This window comes from Pogoniulus pusillus, chromosome 35 (genome assembly GCF_015220805.1).
Source record: "Pogoniulus pusillus isolate bPogPus1 chromosome 35, bPogPus1.pri, whole genome shotgun sequence".
NCBI lineage: Eukaryota > Metazoa > Chordata > Aves > Piciformes > Lybiidae > Pogoniulus > Pogoniulus pusillus.
The window spans coordinates 1,507,059-1,529,322 of record NC_087298.1 but is presented as its reverse complement, the minus strand read 5'-3'; the positions used below and the strand labels follow the sequence as shown (position 1 = coordinate 1,529,322).

The 22,264-nt window shown below is 58.3% G+C and overlaps 2 protein-coding genes across 2 annotated transcripts; one reads left to right on the top strand and one right to left on the bottom strand.

Moving 5' to 3' along the window:
- Positions 1-2,635: 2,635 nt before the first annotated feature.
- Positions 2,636-5,366, bottom strand: CDC26 (cell division cycle 26). The gene is made up of 2 exons (XM_064170844.1): positions 5,205-5,366; positions 2,636-3,055 (listed from the first exon to the last, which is right to left on the bottom strand). The coding sequence occupies exons 1-2, from the start codon at positions 5,283-5,285 to the stop codon at positions 2,852-2,854; spliced, it is 285 nt and encodes a 94-aa protein (XP_064026914.1). The 5' UTR covers positions 5,286-5,366; the 3' UTR covers positions 2,636-2,851.
- Positions 5,367-5,582: 216 nt separating this feature from the next.
- Positions 5,583-20,710, top strand: PRPF4 (pre-mRNA splicing tri-snRNP complex factor PRPF4). The gene is made up of 14 exons (XM_064170843.1): positions 5,583-5,693; positions 6,230-6,407; positions 9,490-9,676; positions 10,743-10,830; positions 12,515-12,594; positions 12,852-12,945; positions 14,262-14,356; positions 15,237-15,295; positions 16,339-16,462; positions 17,274-17,363; positions 18,060-18,182; positions 18,545-18,652; positions 18,740-18,858; positions 19,785-20,710. Exons 1-14 carry the CDS (start codon positions 5,622-5,624, stop codon positions 19,976-19,978), a joined length of 1,611 nt encoding a protein of 536 aa, XP_064026913.1. The 5' UTR covers positions 5,583-5,621; the 3' UTR covers positions 19,979-20,710.
- The last annotated feature ends 1,554 nt before the right edge of the window (positions 20,711-22,264 follow it).

Here is a 22,264-nt window from a genome sequence, read left to right as displayed (position 1 = left end):
GCAGGCTGCCCAGAGAGGTTGTGAAGTCTCCTTGTCTGGAGAGCTTCCAACCCCCCCCCCTGGCTATTGCACTCCTGGGCAAGCTGCTGTGGGTGCCCTGCTGGAGCAGGGGCTTGGGCTGGGTGATCTCCAGAGGTCCCTTCCAGCCCCCACCCTGCTGGGTTTGGGGATTCTCTGAGTTGAAGCACAGGAGCTGAGGAGCTGTAACAGTGAGCCCCTCAGTGTACAGAAGGTGTCTGTGTACAGCAGGCAACTCTGGGCCTCCCTCCCGGGCTTCCACTCTGGGTGTTATTCATCCACACAGGAGAAGTGAGAGGCTGGGTTGGATTGTTTCCCTCTGCAACCAAAGGGCACCTGGAACCTCCCAAGACGTTTCCCTGTCAAGTCTGGGACCTGCTGGGAATGCCTGGAGAACAGAGCAACCCCTGGTGACTCCGTGTGGTGTCAGACTGGAGCTGCAGCTCAGCTGCAGGCCCCTGTGCCCCTCTCTCCACTCTGAAAAGATCCAAGTGGTGTCCATTTGCCAGCCTGGCCTGAGAGCTGAGGCCCCTACAACACCCAGGAGCAGTGCTTGAAGCTGGAGAAGTGATCAGTGTGCTGGAAAGGGGCACAGAATGATCCCAGCCAGGAGCAAACAGAGGCCAGACCCATCTCTGAACTGAGAATCAGACTGGTTTGGGTTGAAAGGGACCTTCACTCCTCTCCTCAGCCCCCTGGCTCCCTGCAGGACTCCTGCTGCAGGCCCTAGAGCTGGTACCCTGCTCTGCCTCCTCCCCAGGCTGCAGGGAGCAGAGCTGCTTCCACAGGCTGCTTCCTGCACATCTGCCTGCTGGACTTGTCCTTTCTGGGGCTTTGCCTTCTCTCCTCTGTGGTGAGATGCCATGGAAAGGAGCAGGAATCACTGCTCTACATCAGGTACCTGCTTGTTGGGTTGGCAGAAACCAATCTGCTCTTTGGTGGCACCAGCCCTAAGGACCTCTGAGCCACACCAAACCCTGCCGGCGGCAAGCTGGAACTCCAGCCTGGGGTGAGGAAGCAGCAGGGCTGCAGGGCTGCCACCTCCCTGGGGCTGAATGGAAATGAACCTGGTCAGTGTGGAGGGAAAAGTGCTGTCAGCAACCAGGCCTTCCATGGCCCAGTGCCCAGAACATTCCACTGCACCCAGCTCTGCAGCTGCTCCCTGCCGAGGGCCAAGTCCACATCCCAGATGTGACAGTGATTGCATCATGGACTTGCAGACTGCTTTAGCTGGGGAGGGACCTTTACAGGTCATCTAGACCAAAGCCCCTGCAGTCAGCAAGGACATCTGCAATTAGAGCAGGCTGCCCAGAGCTCCTCAACCCCTTGCAGAGCATTTGAGAACTGTCTGGGACCAGATGATTCTAGCAGATGTTTGAAGCTTCTTTCCTGGCCTGCTCAGGCAAGGACAGAGCAGTGCTGCTGGGCTGCTTCAGCAAAGACATCACCATCAGGGGTAAGGAAGTTGTTGTCCCACTCTACTTAGTAGTGCCCAAGGGCCTGGCAGCTCTGCCCTGTGAGGAGGGGCTGAGGGAGCTGGGATTGTTCAGCCTGGAGAAGGCTGAGAGCAGACCTTGTTGCCATGGAGCAGGCCAGGCAGGGTGGCTGCCAGCAGGATGCAGGCTCCCTTTGCACAAGCAGTCCCATGGAGAGGAGAAGGGGAGATGGAGACAAGCTCCTGCTGGGGCCATTCCCATTGGGCTCCAGAAGGAAATGTTTGCCCATGAGCATAGCTGGAGATTGGAATCATCTCCCAGGGGTAGCAGTGGAGTCCCTGCCCTAGGCAGCTGAGTACTCCTCTTGCCAGGGTGCTGGGGCAGCTCCCTGCAGCTCATTGCAGCTCTGCTGTGACCTGGAGAGGTTGGTGCAGATCATCTTTGGGGTCCCTTCCCACCTGCCACTCTGGGACTGTGTCTCCAAGCACTGCCTGTTGCACCAGGGGCTGTGACACTGCCTTTACACACAGGCTTTTAAACCACTGCTCCCTCTCCCCAGTGCTTCTGAGCTCCCCAGCTTGTGGTGCTCAAGGCTTTTTACATGAACACGTTCCACTGGCTCCACTTTTAAGCCTATTAAGCCAAAAGCTGAAGGGAGGCACTGAGTGCTTCACCTTCTCACTGCAGCAGGGCACCTCATGCTCATGGTCATGCAGGAGAGGGAGAGAGGGAAGTGGCACTGGTGTGGCAGTGCTCACCTGGGGAGCAGGACTACTAAGCCACAAGCTGAAGGGAGGGAGTGAGTGTTTCACCTTCTCACTGCATTGGGGCTGCTCATGCTCATGCAGGAGAGGGAGAGAGGGAGGTGGCACTGGCCTGGTAGTGCTCACCTGGGGAGCAGGATTGAGCCAAAAGCTGAAGGGAGGCAGTGAGTGCTTCACCTTCTCACTGCATCGGGACACCTTCTGCTCATGCAGGAGAGGGAGGTGGCACTGGCCTGGCAGTGCTCACCTGGGGACCAGGACTACTAAGCCACAAGCTGAAGGGAGGCAGTGAGTGCTTCACCTTCTCACTGCACTGGGGCACAGAGAGGCAAAGCAAATGGCACAGCTGTGTTTCCAGCCCTGCCTGCACGCTCTCTGCAGCTGTTCAAAGCAGTCTGTGTGATTCTATGTTTGGGGTTTTTTAAGTAAAAGACATGTTTATTAAAACAAAACTCTGGCCCATGAGGCGCTCGGGGATGTGTTAACCCAGCTTAAAAAAAAAAACAAACCAAAACAAAGCCAAAACAAAAAACCAAAGCGAAAATCCGAGGCCCGGGGACCCCTCCCGGCTGGGGCAGGGAGCTGCCAGCGCCGTGTCCCGCTCAGCCGCGGGGCTCAGGCCGCTCTCCTCCCTTAGAACTCGAAGTTGCCGAAGTGGGCGGTGCGGCCGCCGGCCTTGGGCTGCGGCTTGTAGCCGATGCGGTCGTTGATGATCTGCTCCCGGCTCTTGTGATCGGTGCCCAAAGCGATGGCCGCTGCCGCCGCCGCCGCTGCTGCCGCCGCCGCCTCCTCACCGACCGCCGCCGCCTCCGCCTCCTCCCGCTGCTTCTTGCGGCTCTGCGGAGTGCCACAGACAACAGCATAAACTTGCGTTCATGCACGGTAAGGCTATAAGAGAGTCGCAGGAATCAGGCACTGCCCAGGCCTGGGTGCGGGGGGAGGCTCCGCTCTGCCCTAACGCACAGCCTCTGCCTTCAGCTGCCTGCTTGTGTGCCCTGTTCTACTGCAGACTCATCGCTAACCCTGAGCGAAGGTTGGGCTCTCCTCAGCAGGTTTAGGAACGGGAGTGTCTCCTCCACGCATGTCTCTGCTTATCTGGTGGTCCCTCTGGTGCTCTTCAGTAAGGAAGTAAGGAGTCTTCAGTGACAGAATCAACCAGGTTGGAAGAGACCTCCAAGATCATCCAGTCCAGCCTATCCCCAGCCCTCTCCAGTCAACCAGACCATGGCACTAAGTGCCCCAGCCAGGCTTGGCTTCAACACCTCCAGCCACAGAGACTCCACCACCTCCCTGGGCAGCCCATTCCAGTGCCAATCACTCTCTCTGACAGGAACTTCCTCCTCACAACCAGCCTAGACCTGCCCTGGCACAGCTTGAGGCTCTGTCCCCTTCTTCTGTTGCTGGTTGCCCGGGAGAATAGACCAACCCCACCTGGCTACAGCCTCCCTGCAGGCAGCAATGAGCTCTGCCCTGAGCCTCCTCTGCTGCAGGCTGCACCCCCCCAGCTCCCTCAGCCTCTCCTCACAGGGCTCTGCTCCAGGCCCCTCCCCAGCCTTGCTGCCCTTCTCCAAACACCTTCCAGCACCTCAACAGCTCTCTGCAATTCAGGAGCCCAGAACTGGACACAGCACTCCAGGGGTGGCCTGAGCAGTGCTGAGCACAGGGGTGGACACAAGAACCTCCCTTGTCCTGCTGCCCACACTGCTCCTGAGCCAGCCCAGGATGCCATTGGCTCTGCTGCCCACCTGGGCACACTGCTGCCTCCTCTTCAGCCTACTCTCTATCAGTACCCCCAGGTCCCTTTCCTCCTGGCTGCTTTCCAGCCACTCAGTCCCCAGCCTGTAGTGCTGCTTGGGGTTGTTGTGGCCAAAGTGCAGAACCCTGCCCTTGGCCTTGTTCAGTCTCATCCCCTTGGCCTCTGCCCACCCATGCAGCCTGGCCAGGTCCCTCTGCAGGCCTCTCCTACCCTCCAACCGCTCCACAGCTGCTCCTAGCTTGGTGCCATCTGCAAACTTACTGCTGCTGGACTCAATCTCCTGCTCCAGATCATCAATAAAGATATTGAACAGGACTGGGCCCAGCACTGATCCCTGAGGGACACCACTGGTGACAGCTGCCAGCTGGATGTGGCACCATTCACCACCACTCTCTGGGCTCAGCCCTCCAGCCAGTTCCTAACCCAGCACAGAGTGTTGCCATCCAAGCCATGGGCTGACAGCTTAGCCAGCAGTTTGCTGTGGGGCACAGTGTCAAAGGCCTTGCTGAAGTCCAGACAGAGCACATCCACAGGCTCCCCACAGCCACCAAGCAGTCACCTGATCATAGAAGGAGATCAGGTTGGTGAGGCAGGACCTGCCCTTCCTAAACCCATGCTGGCTGGACCTGAGCCCTTGGCCATCCTGTAGGAGCTTTGTGATGGCACTCAAGAGGACCTGTTCCATGCCCTTGCCTGGCACTGAGGTCAGGCCAACAGCTCTGTAGTTTTCTGGCTCCTCCTTACGACCCTTCTTGTGGATGGGATCCCATTGGCAGCTTCCAGTCTGAAGTAAGGGGTCTTCAGTGATGAAGTAAAGGGTCTTCAGTGATGAAGTCAGGGGTCTTCCTCAAGTGTCCTTCCCATGAACTCCAAACTGCTGTGTATTCCTGTTTGCTCATGCACAGGGTGGTGCCAGGAGGAATGCAGCTCCGTTCCAATGCCCCTCTGCTCCCTGTGCTCACGCACCGAGGCTCTCCTCCACAGGCCTCCCTTCCCCACCAGCCTTTACTCATTACTCCTACCTCAAGCCCACTGCCTGCCTCGGCGATGGCTGCGCAAGCAGCAGTGCAGCTCCATTCAAACACCCCCCCCCCCCCCCGCTCCCCGCCTGAGGCCTCTCGCCACTCCTCGTTCGGATCAGACACACATTCGCACAGGGGCCGCCCCAGGCCGCTCCCGGCCAGCCCGGACAGACCCCCCCCGGGCGGCCGCGGCCGGCCCCGCTCGCACCTCCAGCTCCTTCCGGACGCTCTCGAACTCCTCAATGTCGTCCAGCTTCAGCTCCAGCCGCGTCGGCTTTCGCCGCAGCATCGCGACCCGGACCCGCTCCGGGCACCGTTGCGCCGCCGCCGCCCGCGGCCAGGGCCGAGCCCCCCCCGGGCCGGGCCTCCCGGCGTGCACCGCGCCCCGCGCCGCGCCCCTCCCGGCATGCCCCGCGCGTCCCGCCGCCGGCGGGCACGGCGCTTCCCGGCATGCTCCGCGCCGCGCGTCACGGCTCCCGGCGTGCCCCGCGCCCCGCTCCCGGCGTGCCCCGGCGGCGGCGGCGGCGCTGAGTGCGGTACTGAGTGCGGAGCTCTGCGGCGCTGAGTGCGGTACTGAGTGCTGTGCTCTGTGCTGTGCTCTGCGGCCTGCCCCACTGCCGCCGCCATGGCAACTGCGCGGCCTCCGGCTGCCCGCGGCGGCGCCCGCCCCGCCGTGCGTGCCCCCGCTCCTGCGGAGGTGAGTGTCCGGGGTGGGAGGCGGCTCTGGGCCCTTCACCGGGGAGCAGGCCGCGGGCGTTGCTCCCGGGCGGGCGGCTTTGGCCGTGGCGGAGGTCCCGGTGCGGAGGTCCCGGTTCAGGGGCCGTGGGCGGGGCAGTGCCGTGTGTTCGCGGAGTCTTTTCGTTTCACCGGGGAGCTGGTGTCCGTGCTGCTCGCCTGGGCGCAAGGAGCCCTTCGCCTCCCGCCGCTTCCCGTGCGGCCCGCGGGGGCAGCGCCGCTCCTGTTTGTCTGGGGCTGAGGACAAGCTGGGAACGATCAGCCCCTCTGGAGCCTTAAAGAGAGAGACCTCAGCGAGTGAGAAGGACTCCGAAGACAGCAGGAGCTGGTTTGGTGCTGACCTCTGCACTGGGGCATGGCCTCACTGCCCCAGAGTAACACCTCGGATACGATGCCAGGGTCTGGTGAGGCAGGAACGAGCACTTCCTGGCACAGCTGGGCACTTTGTTGTCTCCTTTTTAGCCAAGACACACCTAAAATCCTGTCTTTGCCTTGCAGGCCACCAAGAGCAAGCCTCCTGAAGAGGGTGAAGCTCCTCCAGCCAAGAGAGCTCCCATTTTCTATGGCAGCCTGGAGGAGAAGGAGAGGGAGAGGCTGGCGAAGGGAGAGTCAGGACTGCTGGGAAAGGAAGGGATGAAGGCAGCCATCGAGGCTGGCAACATCAACATAAGCAGTGGTGAGAACCTCTAACCAATTTCTTTGCCCTCTTGCTCTGGACTGTGGCAGTTCCCAAAGCTTCTGACCAGCTTTGAATGTAGTTTAAGGTGAGGATGTTGCTGGGGCTGTTGGCTTTTTGTTTGGATCTCCCTGTAGGAGAGGGAATGCTGCAGGTGAGTGTTTTAAGTTGCTGGCTGTGGAGTCCTGGTTAAGGATCCTGCTTGCCATGGACAGAGGGGAATGCACCTGGCTGAGAACTGAGAGCAGGGAAGCAGTGACAGGTTGTACTGCAGTGGAGTAACTTGGCAGAGCTGAATGGATTGGATGGACTCTATCAAGTGTAGAGGAAGAGATTCAGCCAGGCTCACTCTGGGGATGTGCTTCACTGCAGAAATGGCTGCAGGGCAGAAGTGTCTGAGGCAGAGGTGAATTACATTGAGCTGGGATGGTTTATAGGGAGATTGGAGATGAACAGGGGTAAGGGGGCAGGGAATGAGGGGGAGATGAACAGGGGTAAGGGGGCAGGGAATGAGGGGGAGATGAACAGGGGTAAGGGGGCAGGGAATGAGGAGAAGATGAACAGGGGTAAGGGGGCAGGGAATGAGGGGGAGATGAACAGGGGTAAGGGGGCAGGGAATGAGGAGGAGATGAACAGGGGTAAGGGGGCAGGGAATGAGGAGGAGATGAACAGGGGTAAGGGGGCAGGGAATGGGGGAGATGAACAGGGGTAAGGGGGCAGGGAATGAGGAGGAGATGAACAGGGGTAAGGGGGCAGGGAATGGGGGAGATGAACAGGGGTAAGGGGGCAGGGAATGAGGAGGAGATGAACAGGGGTAAGGGGGCAGGGAATGAGGGGGAGATGAACAGGGGTAAGGGGGCAGGGAATGAGGAGGAGATGAACAGGGGTAAGGGGGCAGGGAATGAGGAGGAGATGAACAGGGGTAAGGGGGCAGGGAATGAGGGGGAGATGAACAGGGGTAAGGGGGCAGGGAATGTAGGAGGAGATGAACAGGGGTAAGGGGGCAGGGAATGAGGAGGAGATGAACAGGGGTAAGGGGGCAGGGAATGTAGGGGGAGATGAACAGGGGTAAGGGGGCAGGGAATGAGGGGATATCAGCACTTCACTTGGGGAGATTTAACACAGTTTATCCCAATTGATGAGGCAATGTGGTTAAAGGGTTGAGAATGGCAAGATTAGAGTCACAGACTGTTTTGGGTTGGAAGAGACCTTTAAAGGTTTTTTTAATCCAACTTCCCTGCACTCAGCTGGGACACTTGCAACTAGAACAGGTTGCTCAGAGCCCCAGACAGCCTCACCTGGTCATGGGGCATCTACCACCTCTCTGGGCAATCTGGACCAAGGTCTCATCACTCTCATTATGAAAGGTTTCTTCTTTCTCTCTCGTCTGAATTTCCCTCTTTTAGATTCAAACCATCACCCCTTGGCCTGTCATGACAGGCCCTGCTCAAAAGTCAGTCCCCAGCTTTCTGATCAGCCTCCTGAAGTACTGAAGGTCTCCCTGGAGCCTTCTCCAGGCTCAACACCCCCAACTCTCTCAGCCTGGCCTCAGAACAGAGCTCTTCCAGCTCTTCTGTGGCCACCTCTGGCCCTGTTCCAACAGGTCCCTGTCTGTGCTGAGGGCTCCAGAGCAGCCCCAGCACTGCAGGGGGGTGTCTCAGCACAGCAGAGGGGCAGAATCCCCTCCTTGCCCTTGGCTAGTTTGTAAAAAGACTTTAAGAGGAAGCTGAGAGGAGACCTCATTGCTGTCTACAACTCCCTGAAAGGAGATTTGAGCCAGGTGGGATTGGGCTCTTCTCTCTAGTATGAGATGGATAGAGTAAGAGAAAACTGCCTGAAATTGTGCCAGGGGAGAGCTAGGTCAGAGTGGTCAGGAACTGGTGCAGGTTGCCCAGAGAGGTGGTGGAGTGCCCATCCCTGGAGGGGTTCAGGAGTCCAGCATTGGTCCTGTTCAGTATCTTTATTGCTGATCTGGACCAGGGGATTGAGTCCAGCAGCAGTGAGTTTGCAGATGGCACCAAGCTAGGAGCAGCTGTGGAGCTGTTGGAGGGTAGGAGAGGCCTGCAGAGGGACCTGGCCAGGCTGTATGGGTGGGCAGAGGCCAAGGGGATGAGCCTGAACAAGGCCAAGTGCAGGGTTCTGCACTTTGGCCACAACAACCCCAAGCAGTGCTACAGGCTGGGGACTGAGTGGCTGAGAGCAGGCAGGCAGAGAGGGAGCTGGGGGTGCTGGGAGAGAGGAGCTGCAGAGGAGGCAGCAGTGCCCAGGTGGGCAGCAGAGCCAATGGCATCCTGGGCTGGCTCAGGAGCAGTGTGGGCAGCAGGACAAGGGAGGTTCTTGTGCCCCTGTGCTCAGCACTGCTCAGGCCACCCCTGGAGTGCTGTGTCCAGCTCTGGGCTCCTCCATTGCAGAGAGCTGTTGAGGTGCTGGAAGGTGTTTGGAGAAGGGCAGCAAGGCTGGGGAGGGGCCTGGAGCAGAGCCCTGTGAGGAGAGGCTGAGGGAGCTGGGGGTGTGCAGCCTGCAGCAGAGGAGGCTCAGGACAGAGCTCATTGCTGTCTGCAGCTGCCTGCAGGGAGGCTGTAGCCAGGTGGGGTTGGGCTCTGCTGCCAGGCAGCCAGGGGCAGAAGAAGGGGACACAGCCTGAAGTTTTGCCAGGGCAGGTCTAGGCTGGATGTTGTTAGGAAGTTCCTGTCAGAGAGAGTGATTGGCATTGGAATGGGCTGCCCAGGGAGGTGGTGGAGTCTCTGTCCCTGGAGGTGTTCAAGAGAAGCCTGGCTGGGGCACTTAGTGCCATGGTCTGGTTGGTTGGGCAGGGCTGGGTGCTAGGTTGGGCTGGCTGAGCTTGGAGCTCTCTTCCAGCCTGGCTGATTCTATGCTCTGGTGGCCATGGGGGTGCTGGGTTGCTGCTTGCATTGCCTGACCCTCAGAGGCCTTTTCCAACCCAAACAATTCTGGGATTCCACATTCCCAGCAGCTGTAACTCAGCCAGCAGCAGAGTGCTGCCTGTGGCTGCCATCCCGGGGAGCTCCGGGGGGGAGTGGTGCCCCTGAGCCCCTCTGACGCCGGCGCTGTCCCTCTGCAGGGGAGGTTTTTGACCTGGAGGACCACATGAGCGAGCGGCAGGCGGAGGTGCTGGCCGAGTTCGAGCGGCGCAAGCGGGCGCGGCAGATCAACGTCTCCACCGACGACTCGGAGGTCAAGGCCTGCCTGCGTGCCCTGGGCGAGCCCATCACGCTCTTCGGAGAGGGCCCCGCCGAGAGGAGGGAGAGGTACTGTGCCCGCCCCTGCCCGCTGCTGCCCGCCGCCAGCTCTGCCGCTCACGCTGCTGCCAGCGCCTCGGCCGGCGGCGGGGCTTGGCCGCTGGTCCCCGCGGGGCTTGGCCGCTGGTCCCCGCGGGGCGTGGCTGCTGGTCCCCGCGGGGCGTGGCTGCTGGTCCCCGCGGGGCGTGGCTGCTGGTCCCCGCGGGGCGTGGCTGCTGGTCCCCGCGGGGCGTGGCTGCTGGTCCCCGCGGGGCGTGGCTGCTGGTCCCCGCGGGGCGTGGCTGCTGGTCCCCGCGGGGCGTGGCTGCTGGTCCCCGCGGGGCGTGGCTGCTGGTCCCCGCGGGGCGTGGCTGCTGGTCCCCGCGGGGCGTGGCTGCTGGTCCCCGCGGGGCGTGGCTGCTGGTCCCCGCGGGGCGTGGCTGCTGGTCCCCGCGGGGCGTGGCTGCTGGTCCCCGCGGGGCTTGGCTGCTGTCCTTGCTTCCTCACCGTGCCCCGGAGTGCTGAGGAGGAACAAGTGTCTGAAAGGCAGCTTGGCTGGGAGGGGGGGCAGGAGAAAGCTGGGAAGGGACTTTTACAAGGGCTTGTAGTGATAGGATGAGAAGGAATAGATTGATGCTGTTCAGCTAGGAGAAGAGAAGGCTGTGAGTAGACCTTAGTGCAGCCTTCCAGTACCTGAAAGGGCTGGAGGAGAGCTGGGGAGGGACTTTAGGCAAGGGCTGGGAGTGCCAGGCTGAGGGACAATGGCTTTGAGCTGGGAGAGGGGAGAGTGAGAGTGGAGAGGAGGAAGAGATTGTTGAGAGTGAGGGTGGTGAGACACTGGCACAGGTTGAGGGTGGTGAGACACTGGCACAGGTTTCCCAGGGAGGTTGTGGAGCACAGAAGCACCCAATGTGATCAAAGATCACATTGGGTGCTTCTGTGCTCCACAACCTCCCTGCAGGTGTTCAAGGCCAGGTTGGATGAGGCCTTGAGCCAGCCGTGCTGGGGGGGAGGTGTCCCTGCCCATGGCAGGGGACTTGGGGCTGGATGAGCCTCCATAAATTGTGAGCTCACTGACTCCATCCTCTCTTTGCAGACTAAGAAACATCCTCTCAGTGGTGGGCACAGATGCCTTGAAAAAGACCAGGAAAGATGATGACAGGTCTAAAAAATCCAAGGAGGAGGTAATGGTCTCTCTGCTTCTCAGTGCTGCAGGGGATAGAGCTGATAGGCTTTGGATGCTGCACTGCCAGGCTCTGCTGTGTCCAGGACTCCTGGGTTTGGGGAGTCATTTGGGCAGATGTCACTCCCTCGTGGTCCTCCTGTGTCACCCACTGCAGCAGACCTGTGGCAATGCTTTCAGTCATCTCAAGCCTGGTTTGTGTTTACATGTCAAATTCCATGCTGCCTGCAGCACAAACCCAGGAGGTCAGGCATGTTCTGTGGCACAGGGAGCCCTTTATTAGGGGTTGTCTTCATGGCTGGGAAGAAAAAAACACCTTCCTCTTGCCACATGTGTTCCTGCCTTTGATTTGTAGAATCATAGAGCTGTTTGGGTTGGAAAAGGTCTCTGAGGTCATCCTGACCACAGCAACCCAGCACCACCATGGCCCCAAGTGCCATGGCCACAGGTTTCTTGAATACTTCCAGGCATGGGGACTCCAGCACCATCCTGGGCAGCCTGTGCCAGTCCCTGACCACTCTGGCAGCAAAGAAACATTTCCTTATCTCCAACCTAACCCTCCCCTGCCATAGTTTCAGGCCATTGCCTCTCCTTCTGTCACCTGGTACTAGGGAACAGAGCCCCACCCCCACCTCACTGCAGCCTCCTCTCAGGGAGCTGTAGAGAGCAGTGAGGGCTCCCTCAGCCTCCTCTTCTCCACACTGCACACCCCCAGCTCCCTCAGCTGCTCCTCCCCAGCCCTCTTTTCCAGACCCATCCCCAGCTTTGTTGCCCTTCTCTGGGCTCACTCCAGCACCTTTTTGTAGTTAGTGCCCAAAACTGACCCCAGTCCTCAGTGTGGCCTCAGCAGTGCTGAGTGCAGGGGGCAGTCACTGCCCTGCCCCTGCTGCCCACACTGTTGCTGATCCAGATCCTTTTTTCTGCTTCTGTCTCTTTCTTGAGTCTATTTTCCCTCATAAGAAATAAGGACAATTTCTGCAGCCTTGGTTTTCCTTTTTGGTGGGTGATGTGTGGGGAAGGAAGGAGTTGGCTGGCATGGAGTGAAACAGCAGATGTCAGGATCTGATCTGTAGGGCTCAGAGTTTGACTTGTACCTTAATCCCCTTTTGTACAGCTTATAGTTAGGCAGAGTGCTCTTGGCACAGGAAGATTTAAGAGGTGCTGTGGTGGCACTTAGAGGGGCTTCAGAGAGGTGCTGCCTGAAGGTACCTGCTTGGAAAAGCAGTGTCACAGCAGCTTTTCATTCAGTCTGACCAGAGGCCTGGCAGCTCTGCCCTGTGAGGAGGGGCTGAGGGAGCTGGGATTGTTCAGCCTGGACAGGAGAAGGCTGAGGGCAGACCTTACTGCCATGGAGCAGGACAGGCAGGGTGGCTGCCAGCAGGATGCAGGCTCCCTTTGCACAAGCAGTCCCATGGAGAGGAGAAGGGGAGATGGGACAAGCTCCTGCTGGGGCCATTCCCGTTGGGCTCCAGAAGGAAATGTTTGCCCATGAGCACAGTCAGAGGCTGGAATCATCTCCCAAGGGCAGTAGTGGAGTCCCTGCCCTGGGCAGTTGAGGACTCCTCTTGCCAGGGTGCTGGGGCAGCTCCCTGCAGCTCTGCTGTGACCTGGAAAGGTTGCAGCAGATGATCCCTGGGGTCCCTTCCCACCTGCCACTCTGGGTCTCTCTGATGTTTTCCTTCCAGTATCAGCAAACTTGGTACCACGAAGGACCACGCAGCCTGAAGACAGCCAGGCTGTGGCTTGCCAACTACTCCCTCCCCAGGTGAGGAAAATGGGGCAGTGCAGGAGGGAGGTGTAGCCTTTCGTGCAGCCCAGCTGCTGATCCTGCTGTGGGCACTGCAGGAAACTTGAGCTCAGAGGAAGAGAGCAGAACGCTGGGGAGTACAGGCACAGTCCAGCGAGCCTGGGGCTGGCGTTCTCAGTGACTGACTCCAGCACCAGCTCAGTGTGGGCAGAGAAAGGGAAGGGGCTGTAGAGCAGGACAGGTCAGGAGTTTGTTCCTCCATTTCTCTCCTCCAGGGCAGTGAAGAGGCTGGAAGAGGCCAGGCTGTTCAAGGAGATCCCAGAGGCAACCAGGACGTCGCAGAGGCAGGAGCTGCACAAATCCCTGCGAGTAGGTTTGGCAGCTGCTCTTTGTACAACTTTTTGCTGATCCTCCAGAGAGAGCTCAGCTGCCTGCAGCTGCTGTCCAGGTGCAGTTTCTGCACTGTCACCTGTTGGGAGGCTGCTGCTTCTCTCTCTGCTTCTGGTGTGCCTAAAGCATTGTCACAGAGTGGCCTGAGTTGGATCTCTTAAGGTCCCTTCCAACTCAAGCTCTGGGTAGGACACCTCCCACTAGGCTCAAGGCCTCATCCAGCCTGGCCTTGAACACCTCTGGGAAGGGCATCCACAACCTCCTTGGGTAACCTGTGCCAGTGTCTCACCACCCTCATAGGGAAGAATTTCTTTGTAATGTCTGGTCTAAATCCACTTCCCAGCTCCCAGCCCTTGTCCAAAGTCCCTCCCCAGCTCTCCTGCAGCCCCTTCAGGCACTGGAATGCTGCTCTGAGGCCTCCCTGCAGCCTTTTCTTCTCCAGGCTGAGCAGCCCCAACTCCCAGCTTGTCCTCACAGCAGAGGTGCCCAGATCCTGGACCCACTCCAGCAGTTCCATATTCCAGCTCTCTTCAGGGGTCCAGAGAGATGTCCTTTAGTCACCCCCTTACATGACAGAGGGGTGGAGACACTGCCCAGGCGGCCTTGTGAAGCTGAAGGAGTTACAGGGGGTAGCTGACCCTTAAATGGCCCTTCCAACCCAAGCCACTCTGGGACTGAACTTACTCCTGGCCCTGCCAGGGTTTAGCTGGCTGGGAAGGGCAGCTCAGGCTGCTCCCTTTCCTCTTCCTGTGCAATGGTCACTGGGGCAGGACACCGAGGGCAGTGACAGCCATTGCAAGACCTGTGGTAGGTGACTCTGAGATGCCCTTTTGGGGCACAGTGAGTCCAGGTCCCAGCTTAGCCAAGCAGGGAGGCTCCAGCTCACGCTGTGCTGCCACTCTAATCCTGTTTACAGGCAGAGACATTAGCTGCCAGAGGATTTATTCTCCCCTAAGCTCATCTCCCTGGCTGCCCTTGTCTGTCTGCTCGTGTTCAGTGCATGAGCTGCAGAAAGAGACCAGAACCACAGCTAAGTTCTCTCTCAGAACTGTAGTGTCCAAAGCCTGTGGGGTTACTGCTGCCCAGTGCCATGGCTGGCTCAGGGCTGTGCTCGCCTCAGTCAGGCTCCCTTCTGCTTGGAGCTGGAGTGGCTCCCAGGCAGCTCCTCCCCTGGAAAGTGGCTTTCCAGAGGCCTCTTCCTCCATGCATTTACTTCCTTCTGCTCAGGCCTTGGCCAGGGCTTTCCCTGTCGTTTGGACTTGACCCCTTCACTGTTTCCTTTGGCTTCATTGCAGTCCTTGAACAACTTCTGCAGCCAGATTGGGGACGACCGCCCTCTGTCCTACTGCCACTTCAGCCCCAGCTCCAAGCTGCTGGCCACAGCCTGCTGGTAGGTTTGCATCTGCAGCACTTGCTGCAGGGACTGGGAGAGCACAGCAAGAAAGAGGGAGAGGGATGTTGGAGGCTCCTGAATCCTCAGAGTTCAGAAATGCTCTTTCCAGTTCTGAACCCTTTGCGTGGGGTTCATCTCTGCCCAGTGCTGCTGAGGCCACATCTCCAGTACTGGATTCAGGTTTGGGCCCTTCACTCCAAGAAGGACGTTGAGGGGCTTCAGTCTGCCTCCTGCAGAGCACTTCAGCAGGCCCTCACTGCATGGAAGGCATTGAGGAACTGGAGCAGAGCCAGAGAAGGGCAACAAAGCTGGGGAAGGGTCTGGAGAACAGGGCTGGGGAGGAGCAGCTGAGGAAACTGAGGGTGTTCAGTCTGGTGAAAAGAAGGCTGAGGGAGACCTCTTTGCTCTCTAAACTCCATGAAAGGAGGCTGGATCCAGGTGGAGGTTGGGCTCTGCTCCCTAGGAACAAGTGATGGGACAAGAGGAAATGGCCTTAGGTTGCACCAGAGGAGGTTTAGGTTCAGTGTTAGAAGAAACTTCTTCACTGAAAGGGTTCTCAAACGAGGTCCCAGGGAGATGTTTGAATCCCCATCCCTGGAGGTGTCTCAGACACACAGAGATGTGGTGCTGAGGGCCTTGGGTTAGCCCCAGCCTGGGCAGGGTTAGAGAATGCTTGGGCTGGATGATCTTAAAGGTCTTTTCCAACCAAAACCATTCTGAGATTCATTCTAGAGCTCAGCAGAGATTTCAGTCTCAGTCCATTAGTTTCTGAGGCTGCTTGCCCTGTTTCAGGCCTGGGTGGGTTTGCAGCTCTGTGTTTGATGTCTCCTTTGTTCCTATCCACTCTGACACCTGCTCCTCTGCTTCTCTTCCACAGGAGTGGGTTGTGCAAGCTCTGGTCCGTGCCTGACTGCAACCTCATTCACACCTTACGAGGTAGAGTGACTTCAGCTGAGCCCCTGCTCAGTTCTGTTCTTGGGATTGAGTTTCTGTGTCTGAGTGACTTTGTGACTCCCAACAGAATGTTCTATGGGCAGATTTTATTCTGCTGAGAGCATCACTCAGGCCTGAGAGCTTGGGAATGTGTCAGGTCACCCAGAGGAAGTCCTGACCTTCAGCTGAGAGCTCAGACCTAAGTTTGCTCTTTCTGTTTGTGGTGTTTTGTCTTGTTTCAAAAACTGCTTGGAGCTTTTTTGAGCCAGATACCAGCATTTTAGGCCAGGACACTTCACCAGCAGTTAAGTTCTTTGAACACTGGTTGTAGGTGAGTGCTGAACTGTGACTGAACACAAATGTGAGGAGCAGTCTCTTATTGCTATGTTTAATTTCCACTGTTTTGAGGGTTCCAAACCTCAGTGTTTGGTACTCTCAAGTGGATGTTGGAGATGCAGTGTACCTGTCTGGAGCTAGCTGTGCTATGAGGACAGGCTGAGGGAGCTGGGGTTGTTCAGCCTGGAGAAGAAAGGACTCCAAAGACACCTTAGAGCAGCCTTCCAGCACCTGAAGGGAGCTACAGGAGAGCTGAGGAGGAACATCTCACAAAGGCTTATAGTGACAGATGGAGGAACAATGGTTTGGCATGAGAGCAGAGCAGATTTAGATTGGATGTGAGGAACAAGTTCTGCACCATGAGGGTGCTGGAACACTGCAACAGGTTGTCCAGGTTGAGGCCTCATCCCTGGAGATATTCAAGGTGAGGCTTGACAGGGCTTTGGGCAACCTGCTCTAGTGGAGGATGTCCCTGCTGAGTGCAGGGGAGTTGGACTGGATGAGCTTTGGAGGTCCCTTCCAGCACAAACCATTCTGTGACTGTGTGTGTCTGGGAGCTGAGGGTCAGTGCAGCTTCACCCAGCGTGGGAGGGGAGGACACAGGGAACATCCTCACTGGTACCAGCTGTTAGCAGTGAAGTGCAGCCTTGCTGAGGAGCCTGCCAAGATCATGTGGCAGATACTGAGTTCTGCTTTTCCTTTCTCCTAAGGACACACCACCAATGTAGGAGCCATAGTTTTCCACCCCAAATCCACTGTCTCCCTGGACAAGAAGGATGTTAACCTGGCCTCATGTGCAGCTGATGGCTCTGTCAAACTCTGGAGCCTTGAAAGGTCAGAACAGGACCAGAGACAGCTACAGGTTGTTTTGGGGTTGATCTTGTGTCACTGACCATAGGAGAGTCACAGTTGCCCTGCAAATACAACCTTGTCCTGTCTGCCAGGAGCAATTCCTGACCTCAGTATATGCCACCTTCAGCAGGAGGAGATCCTCCTGATCAGGGGAGTCAAGGGGAGGGGAAATGGTCTGAAAAGAATCAGGTCAGATTGCTGCTGGGCTTTGGTAAACTACTGTAGGTGGTGGAGGGTTAGGTTGAGATGATTTCATCCCAACCTTGCATTTAGCAGCAAATGTCCCCTCTTGGATATTAAGAAATGAACCTCTGAGTTCCTGGGAAGCACCAAGAGTGGGAGATGAACTGACCCAAGTACACAACAGCTTTGGCCTGCCCAGTAGAGAAAGACCTGAGGTGTTGGTCAGCAGCCAGTGTGTGCCCGGGTGGTCAAGGAGGCCACCAGCATCCTGGCCTGGATCAGCAGGAGGGTGGCCAGCAGGAGTAGGGGATTGTGCCCCTGTACTGGGCACTGGTGAGGCCACACCTCAAATCCTGGGTTCACTTTTGGGCCCCTCACTCCAAGAAGGGCATTGAGAAGCTGGAGCAGGTCCAGAGAAGAGCAATAAAGCTGGGGAAGGGTCTGGAGAACAGGGCTGGGGAGGAGCAGCTGAGGGTGTGCAGTGTGGAGAAGAGGAGGCTGAGAGGAGACTTCATTGCTCTCTACAGCTCCCTGCAAGGGGGCTGGGCAGGCCTGGCTGGAGCCAGCCTCTTCTGGGCAGGGTCTGATCACTTCTCTTTCTGTTCTTCAGTGATGAGCCAGTGGCAGACATCGAAGGGCACAGCATGAGAGTGGCTCGTGTGATGTGGCACCCGTCCGGGAGGTTCCTGGGTACTACCTGGTATGGAGATGTGGGGCCTGGCTCAGACATGACCATTCCCTGTCCAGCTGCTGGCCCAGTGGGCACCACAGCTTGGCAGCAGGGGAGCCTGTGAGCCATCGGTGACAGCAGGGCTGGGACACTGTAAATAAGGGCAGAGTGGACCACGGAGATACTCAGGGGCTGGAGCACCTCCCAGTGAGGACAGGCTGGTGGAGCTGGGGTTGTTCAAGCTGGGGAAGAGAAGGCTCCAGGGAGACCTAGTGGCCTTTCAGCACTTAAAGGGGCCAGTCAGAAAGCTGTGGGGAGACATTACCAGGGAGTGTAGTGATAGGATGAGGGGTGATGGATTCAGACAGAAAAGGGAGATTTAGATGAGATCAGAGGAAGAAATTCTTCACTGTGAGGGTGAAGAAACCTGGCCTGGGTTGCCCGGAGCTAGGAGCTGCCCCATCCCTGGAACCACTGCAGGTGAGGTTGTTAGGGACCCTGGGCAGCCTGCTCCAGTTGCAGGTGTCCCTGCTGGCTGCAGGACTGGGTGACCTCTGAAGGCTCCTTCCAACCCATTCTGTGGTTCTGTCACTGGGGTTCCTTTCCCTGCCCCTCAGTCAGGCCCGGTGGGTCTCTGGCTGGAGTGGAATGCTCGCAGGGTTGGCAGAGTGCCCTGCTGCTGTCCCTGGAGATGCACTGCTCTGGGCACATGCTTTGTTTTCACAGCTACGACCACTCCTGGCGCCTGTGGGACCTGGAGGCTCAGGAGGAGATCCTCCATCAGGAGGGGCACAGCAAAGGGGTCTACGACATCGCCTTCCACATCGACGGCTCTCTCGCGGGCACCGGGTGAGGCTGCACCCCAGATACTGCCCAGGTCTGGCTGCTGCCTGATGCCAGGGCTGATGGCTTCAAACTGGAAGCAGCTGTGTTTAGACATGAAGACCCCATGAGGGTGGGGAGGCACTGGCACAGGCTGCCCAGGGAGGCTGTGGCTGAGCCCTCCCTGCAGGTGTTGGAGGCCAGGTTGGATGAGGCCTTGAGCAAGCTGTGCTGGTGGGAGGTGTCCCTGCCCGGTGCAGGAGACTGGCACTGGATGATCTTGAAAGTGCCTCCCAACCCATCTGTGATTCTGTGCCTGCTGGGGAGGCTCAGTGTGTGCTGGCAGCTGCTGAGCTCTCTGGTGGCTAACTGGGGGTCTCTGTCCCCAGTGGGCTGGATGCTTTCGGGCGGGTGTGGGACCTGCGCACAGGACGCTGCATCATGTTCCTGGAGGGCCACCTGAAGGAGATCTACGGCATCAACTTCTCCCCCAACGGGTAAGGCCAGGGCTGGCAGGGCTGCTGTGGGAGCTTGGGCTGCAAACCACAGCTGCCAGCAGCCTCTTCCTCCTGCACCTGGGGCAGGTACCACGTGGCAACGGGCAGCGGCGACAACACCTGCAAGGTGTGGGACCTGCGCCAGAGGAAGTGCATCTACACCATCCCTGCCCACCAGAACCTGGTCACCGGCGTCAGGTTTGAACGTGAGTCTCTCCTCCCCTGGGCGGAGCAGCAGGGCCTGGGGCCGCTCAGAGCCACCCCTTCAGGGCAGGGAGGCCTGTGCTGGCTGGCAGAGCTGGGCCAGGGGCTGCTCTCCAGTCTGAGCTCCCCTTCTGCCCTGCTTTAACAAGGCCAAGTGCAGGGTTCTGCACTTTGGCCACAACAACCCCAAGCAGCACTATAGGCTGGGGACTGAGTGGCTGGAGAGCAGCCAGGAGGAAAGAGACCTGGGGGTACTGATAGAGAGTAAGCTGAAGATGAGCCAGCAGTGTGCCCAGGTGGGCAAGAGAGCCAATGGCATCCTGGCCTGCATCAGGAACAGTGTGGCCAGTAGGACAAGGGAGGTTATTCTGCCCCTGTACTCCGCACTGGTCAGGCCACACCTTGAGTACTGTGTCCAGTTCTGGGCCACTCAATTCAAGAGAGATGTTGAGGTGCTGGAAGGTGTCCAGAGAAGGGCAACAAAGCTGGTGAGGGGCCTGGAGCACAAATCCTATGAGGAGAGGTTGAGGGAGCTGGGCCTGTTTAGCCTGGAGAAGAGGAGGCTCAGAGGTGATCTTATTGCTGTCTACAACTACCTGAAGGGGCATTGTAGCCAGGTGGGGGGTGGCCTCTTCTCCCAGGCAACCAGCAATAGAACAAGGGGACACAGTCTCAAGTTGTGCCAGGGTAGGTCTAGGCTGGATGTTAGGAAGAAGTTCTTCCCAGAGAGAGTGATTGGCATTGGAATGGGCTGCCCAGGGAGGTGGTGGAGGCACCGTGCCTGGGGGTCTTCAAGAAAAGCCTGTCTGAGGCACTTAGTGCCATGGTCTGGTTGATTGGATAGGGCTGGGTGCTAGGTTGGCCTGGATGATCTTGGAGGTCTCTTCCAACCTGCTTGATTCTCTGATTCTATGATTCTCTGCCGCAGCCAACCACGGCAACTTCCTGCTGACCGGCGCCTACGACAACACCGCCAAGATCTGGACCCACCCCGGCTGGTCCCCGCTGAAGACGCTGGCAGGGCACGAGGGGAAGGTGATGGGCCTGGACATCTCCCTCGATGGGCAGCTCATTGCCACCTGCTCCTACGACAGGACCTTCAAGCTGTGGACAGCAGAGTAGTGCTGCTGCTGGGCTGGAGGCTTTGGTGGCTTCCACCCAAGACTTGCTTTGTGGGGAGCTAAGTTAAAAGGACTCTTGTTGGGACAGGTGCTAGGGCAGCTGTGGGCTGGTCTTGGGTGGAGGTGGTTTTGGAGCCCATGGGCTTGGCTGGGGCCACACCTTGGGTCCACCATTTAGGACATGCCCTTCTCTGCTGTAGCTTGGAGATGATCCATCTGTTTCCACCCTCCCTCCCCAGCCAGGCTGCCAGGTTTCCTCTGGTGTTTCTAACATCTGTAGGGAGCCAGACAGCACTTCTCTAAGTGTCCTCCTTACCTTCCCTCTGCCAGGAGCCTGTGGCTTCAGCCTTGACTGGCATTTAGAGAGAGCAAACCCAGCTGGTGCAGGTAGAGGAGCACAGGACCCTGCTTCCAGCTCAGCAAAGGCAGCCTCTGGGCACAGAGCTCTGCACCTGCTTTGTTCTCAGCAGGTGTTCAGTGCCAGGGCAGTTTCTCTTCTCTAGGAACCACCTCAGACCACCTCATGTCCCAGCTCCTTGGGTAGTGCCCACAGCTGGCTGTTTGGAATCCCCTGGTTCTGCTCTGGCTGTGCCTCACCAGAGGTGACACCAAGGTGGCCATTTCAGTGTAGGGCTGGCTTCTGAGTGACACTCTGGGGAGATTTGGTGTTTCTTGTTTATTCTGTAAACTGAGGTTTTGCAAATGTGTAAAATCAAATCATGGTCTGAAGGTTCCTCTGGGTCTGACTAAAAGCAGTGGAGAAATTAGAGATACATCCCAGAATGGTAGGGTTGGAAGGGACCTCTGGAGATCTTTGAGCCCAACCCACTGCTGGAGCAGGATCACTCAGGAACACATCCAGGTGGTGCTTGAAGGCTCCAGAGCAGGAGACTCCACAGCCTCTCTGGGCAGCCTGCTCCAGGCCTCCAGCACCCTCACCCCAAACAACTTTCTTCCCCTCCTGGGTTCCAGTTTGTGTCACTGCCTCTTGTCCTGTCACAGTACACCACGGAAAGGAGCCTGGTCCCATCTTGACACCCACCCCTCAGATATTTATGGGTACTGATCAGATCCTCTCTCAGCCTTCTCACAGTCTGAGTTCTGCCTGCTGTGGTGAGGGCCTTGAGGAGAACAGAGAAGATCAATCCACCTGCCCCTTGCCAGCCCAGAGCAGCTGGCCCTGGCAGTGGGCACAGATCTGCTCTCTGTGCAGGTAGCGAAGCAGGAGAGGGTGGTTTAAGGAAACCAACCCCAAAGCCACTTTCCCCTGGCACAATGCTGGGGGGTTCTTCTCTAGCTGCTGTGATGGCATCTGCCCCATCCTGCTTGCCAGCTCTCAGTCCCTCCCAGGGACAGCACTTGGGGTGAGGCCAGCAGCTGCTGCAGAAGGTCTTTAGCTGCTGATCCTTTGGGCTAAGCCAGGCTGCATAGCTCTGCCTAAGCTGCTTCTCCATGAAGTGCCAGCTAGAGGAGGGTCAGAGCCTGGCAGCTGTGCTGGGGGCTCCCAGCCAGGGCAAGTCCCTTTTGGAGCTTTCTCATCAGGTTGCCATCCCCAGAGGGCAGGTGCCCAGCAGGCTGCCTCCTTTCCAGCTGGCTTAGGATGGCATTTGGACACCAGTGATTGTCCTGTGTTCGCTCTTGTCTTGTGCTAGGATTTACAGCCCACAACAGGCTTCCATCACCCCCTCTGCTGCACTTGGTTGGGGCAAGGGAAGGAGGCCAGGTGGTCCCTGGCCATGCCCTTGGCACCCCTCAGCCTGCCCCTAGGCTCTTCACAGCTCCTCCCTCAGATTCACAGATTGGGTCAGCTTCAAAGGGACCGTCAAAGTCTGCAGGGACACCTCCAACCAGAGCAGGCTGCCCAGGGCCACATCGAGGCTGATTGTGAATGTCTCCAGGGATGCGTTGTCAGCCACCAGCCCTGGGCTTCTCCCTCACCCCCAGCCAGCCGGCGTGGAGGCTTCGTGAATAAAATCCTCAGGAGCAAGAACTTGGCCTGAGCCTGCCTCTGGCTTCTAGACAGCTCCAGTACCTTCCTACCACCGGGGAATGTCCCTGCCCTTTGGTCAGACATTGCTGCTCCACAGGCACAGGGGCTCCTGCTGCTTGCAGCTAAGTGAAGCTCTTGAGGGGGGGTCTCTAGGGTCCGGTCCCCGCAGCCGGAACGCAGCCACCTCCGAGGGACAGGTCCCCGCAGCCAGAACGCTGCCACCTCCGAGGGACAGGTCCCCGCAGCCAGAACGCTGCCACCTCCGAGGGACAGGTCCCCGCAGCCAGAACGCTGCCA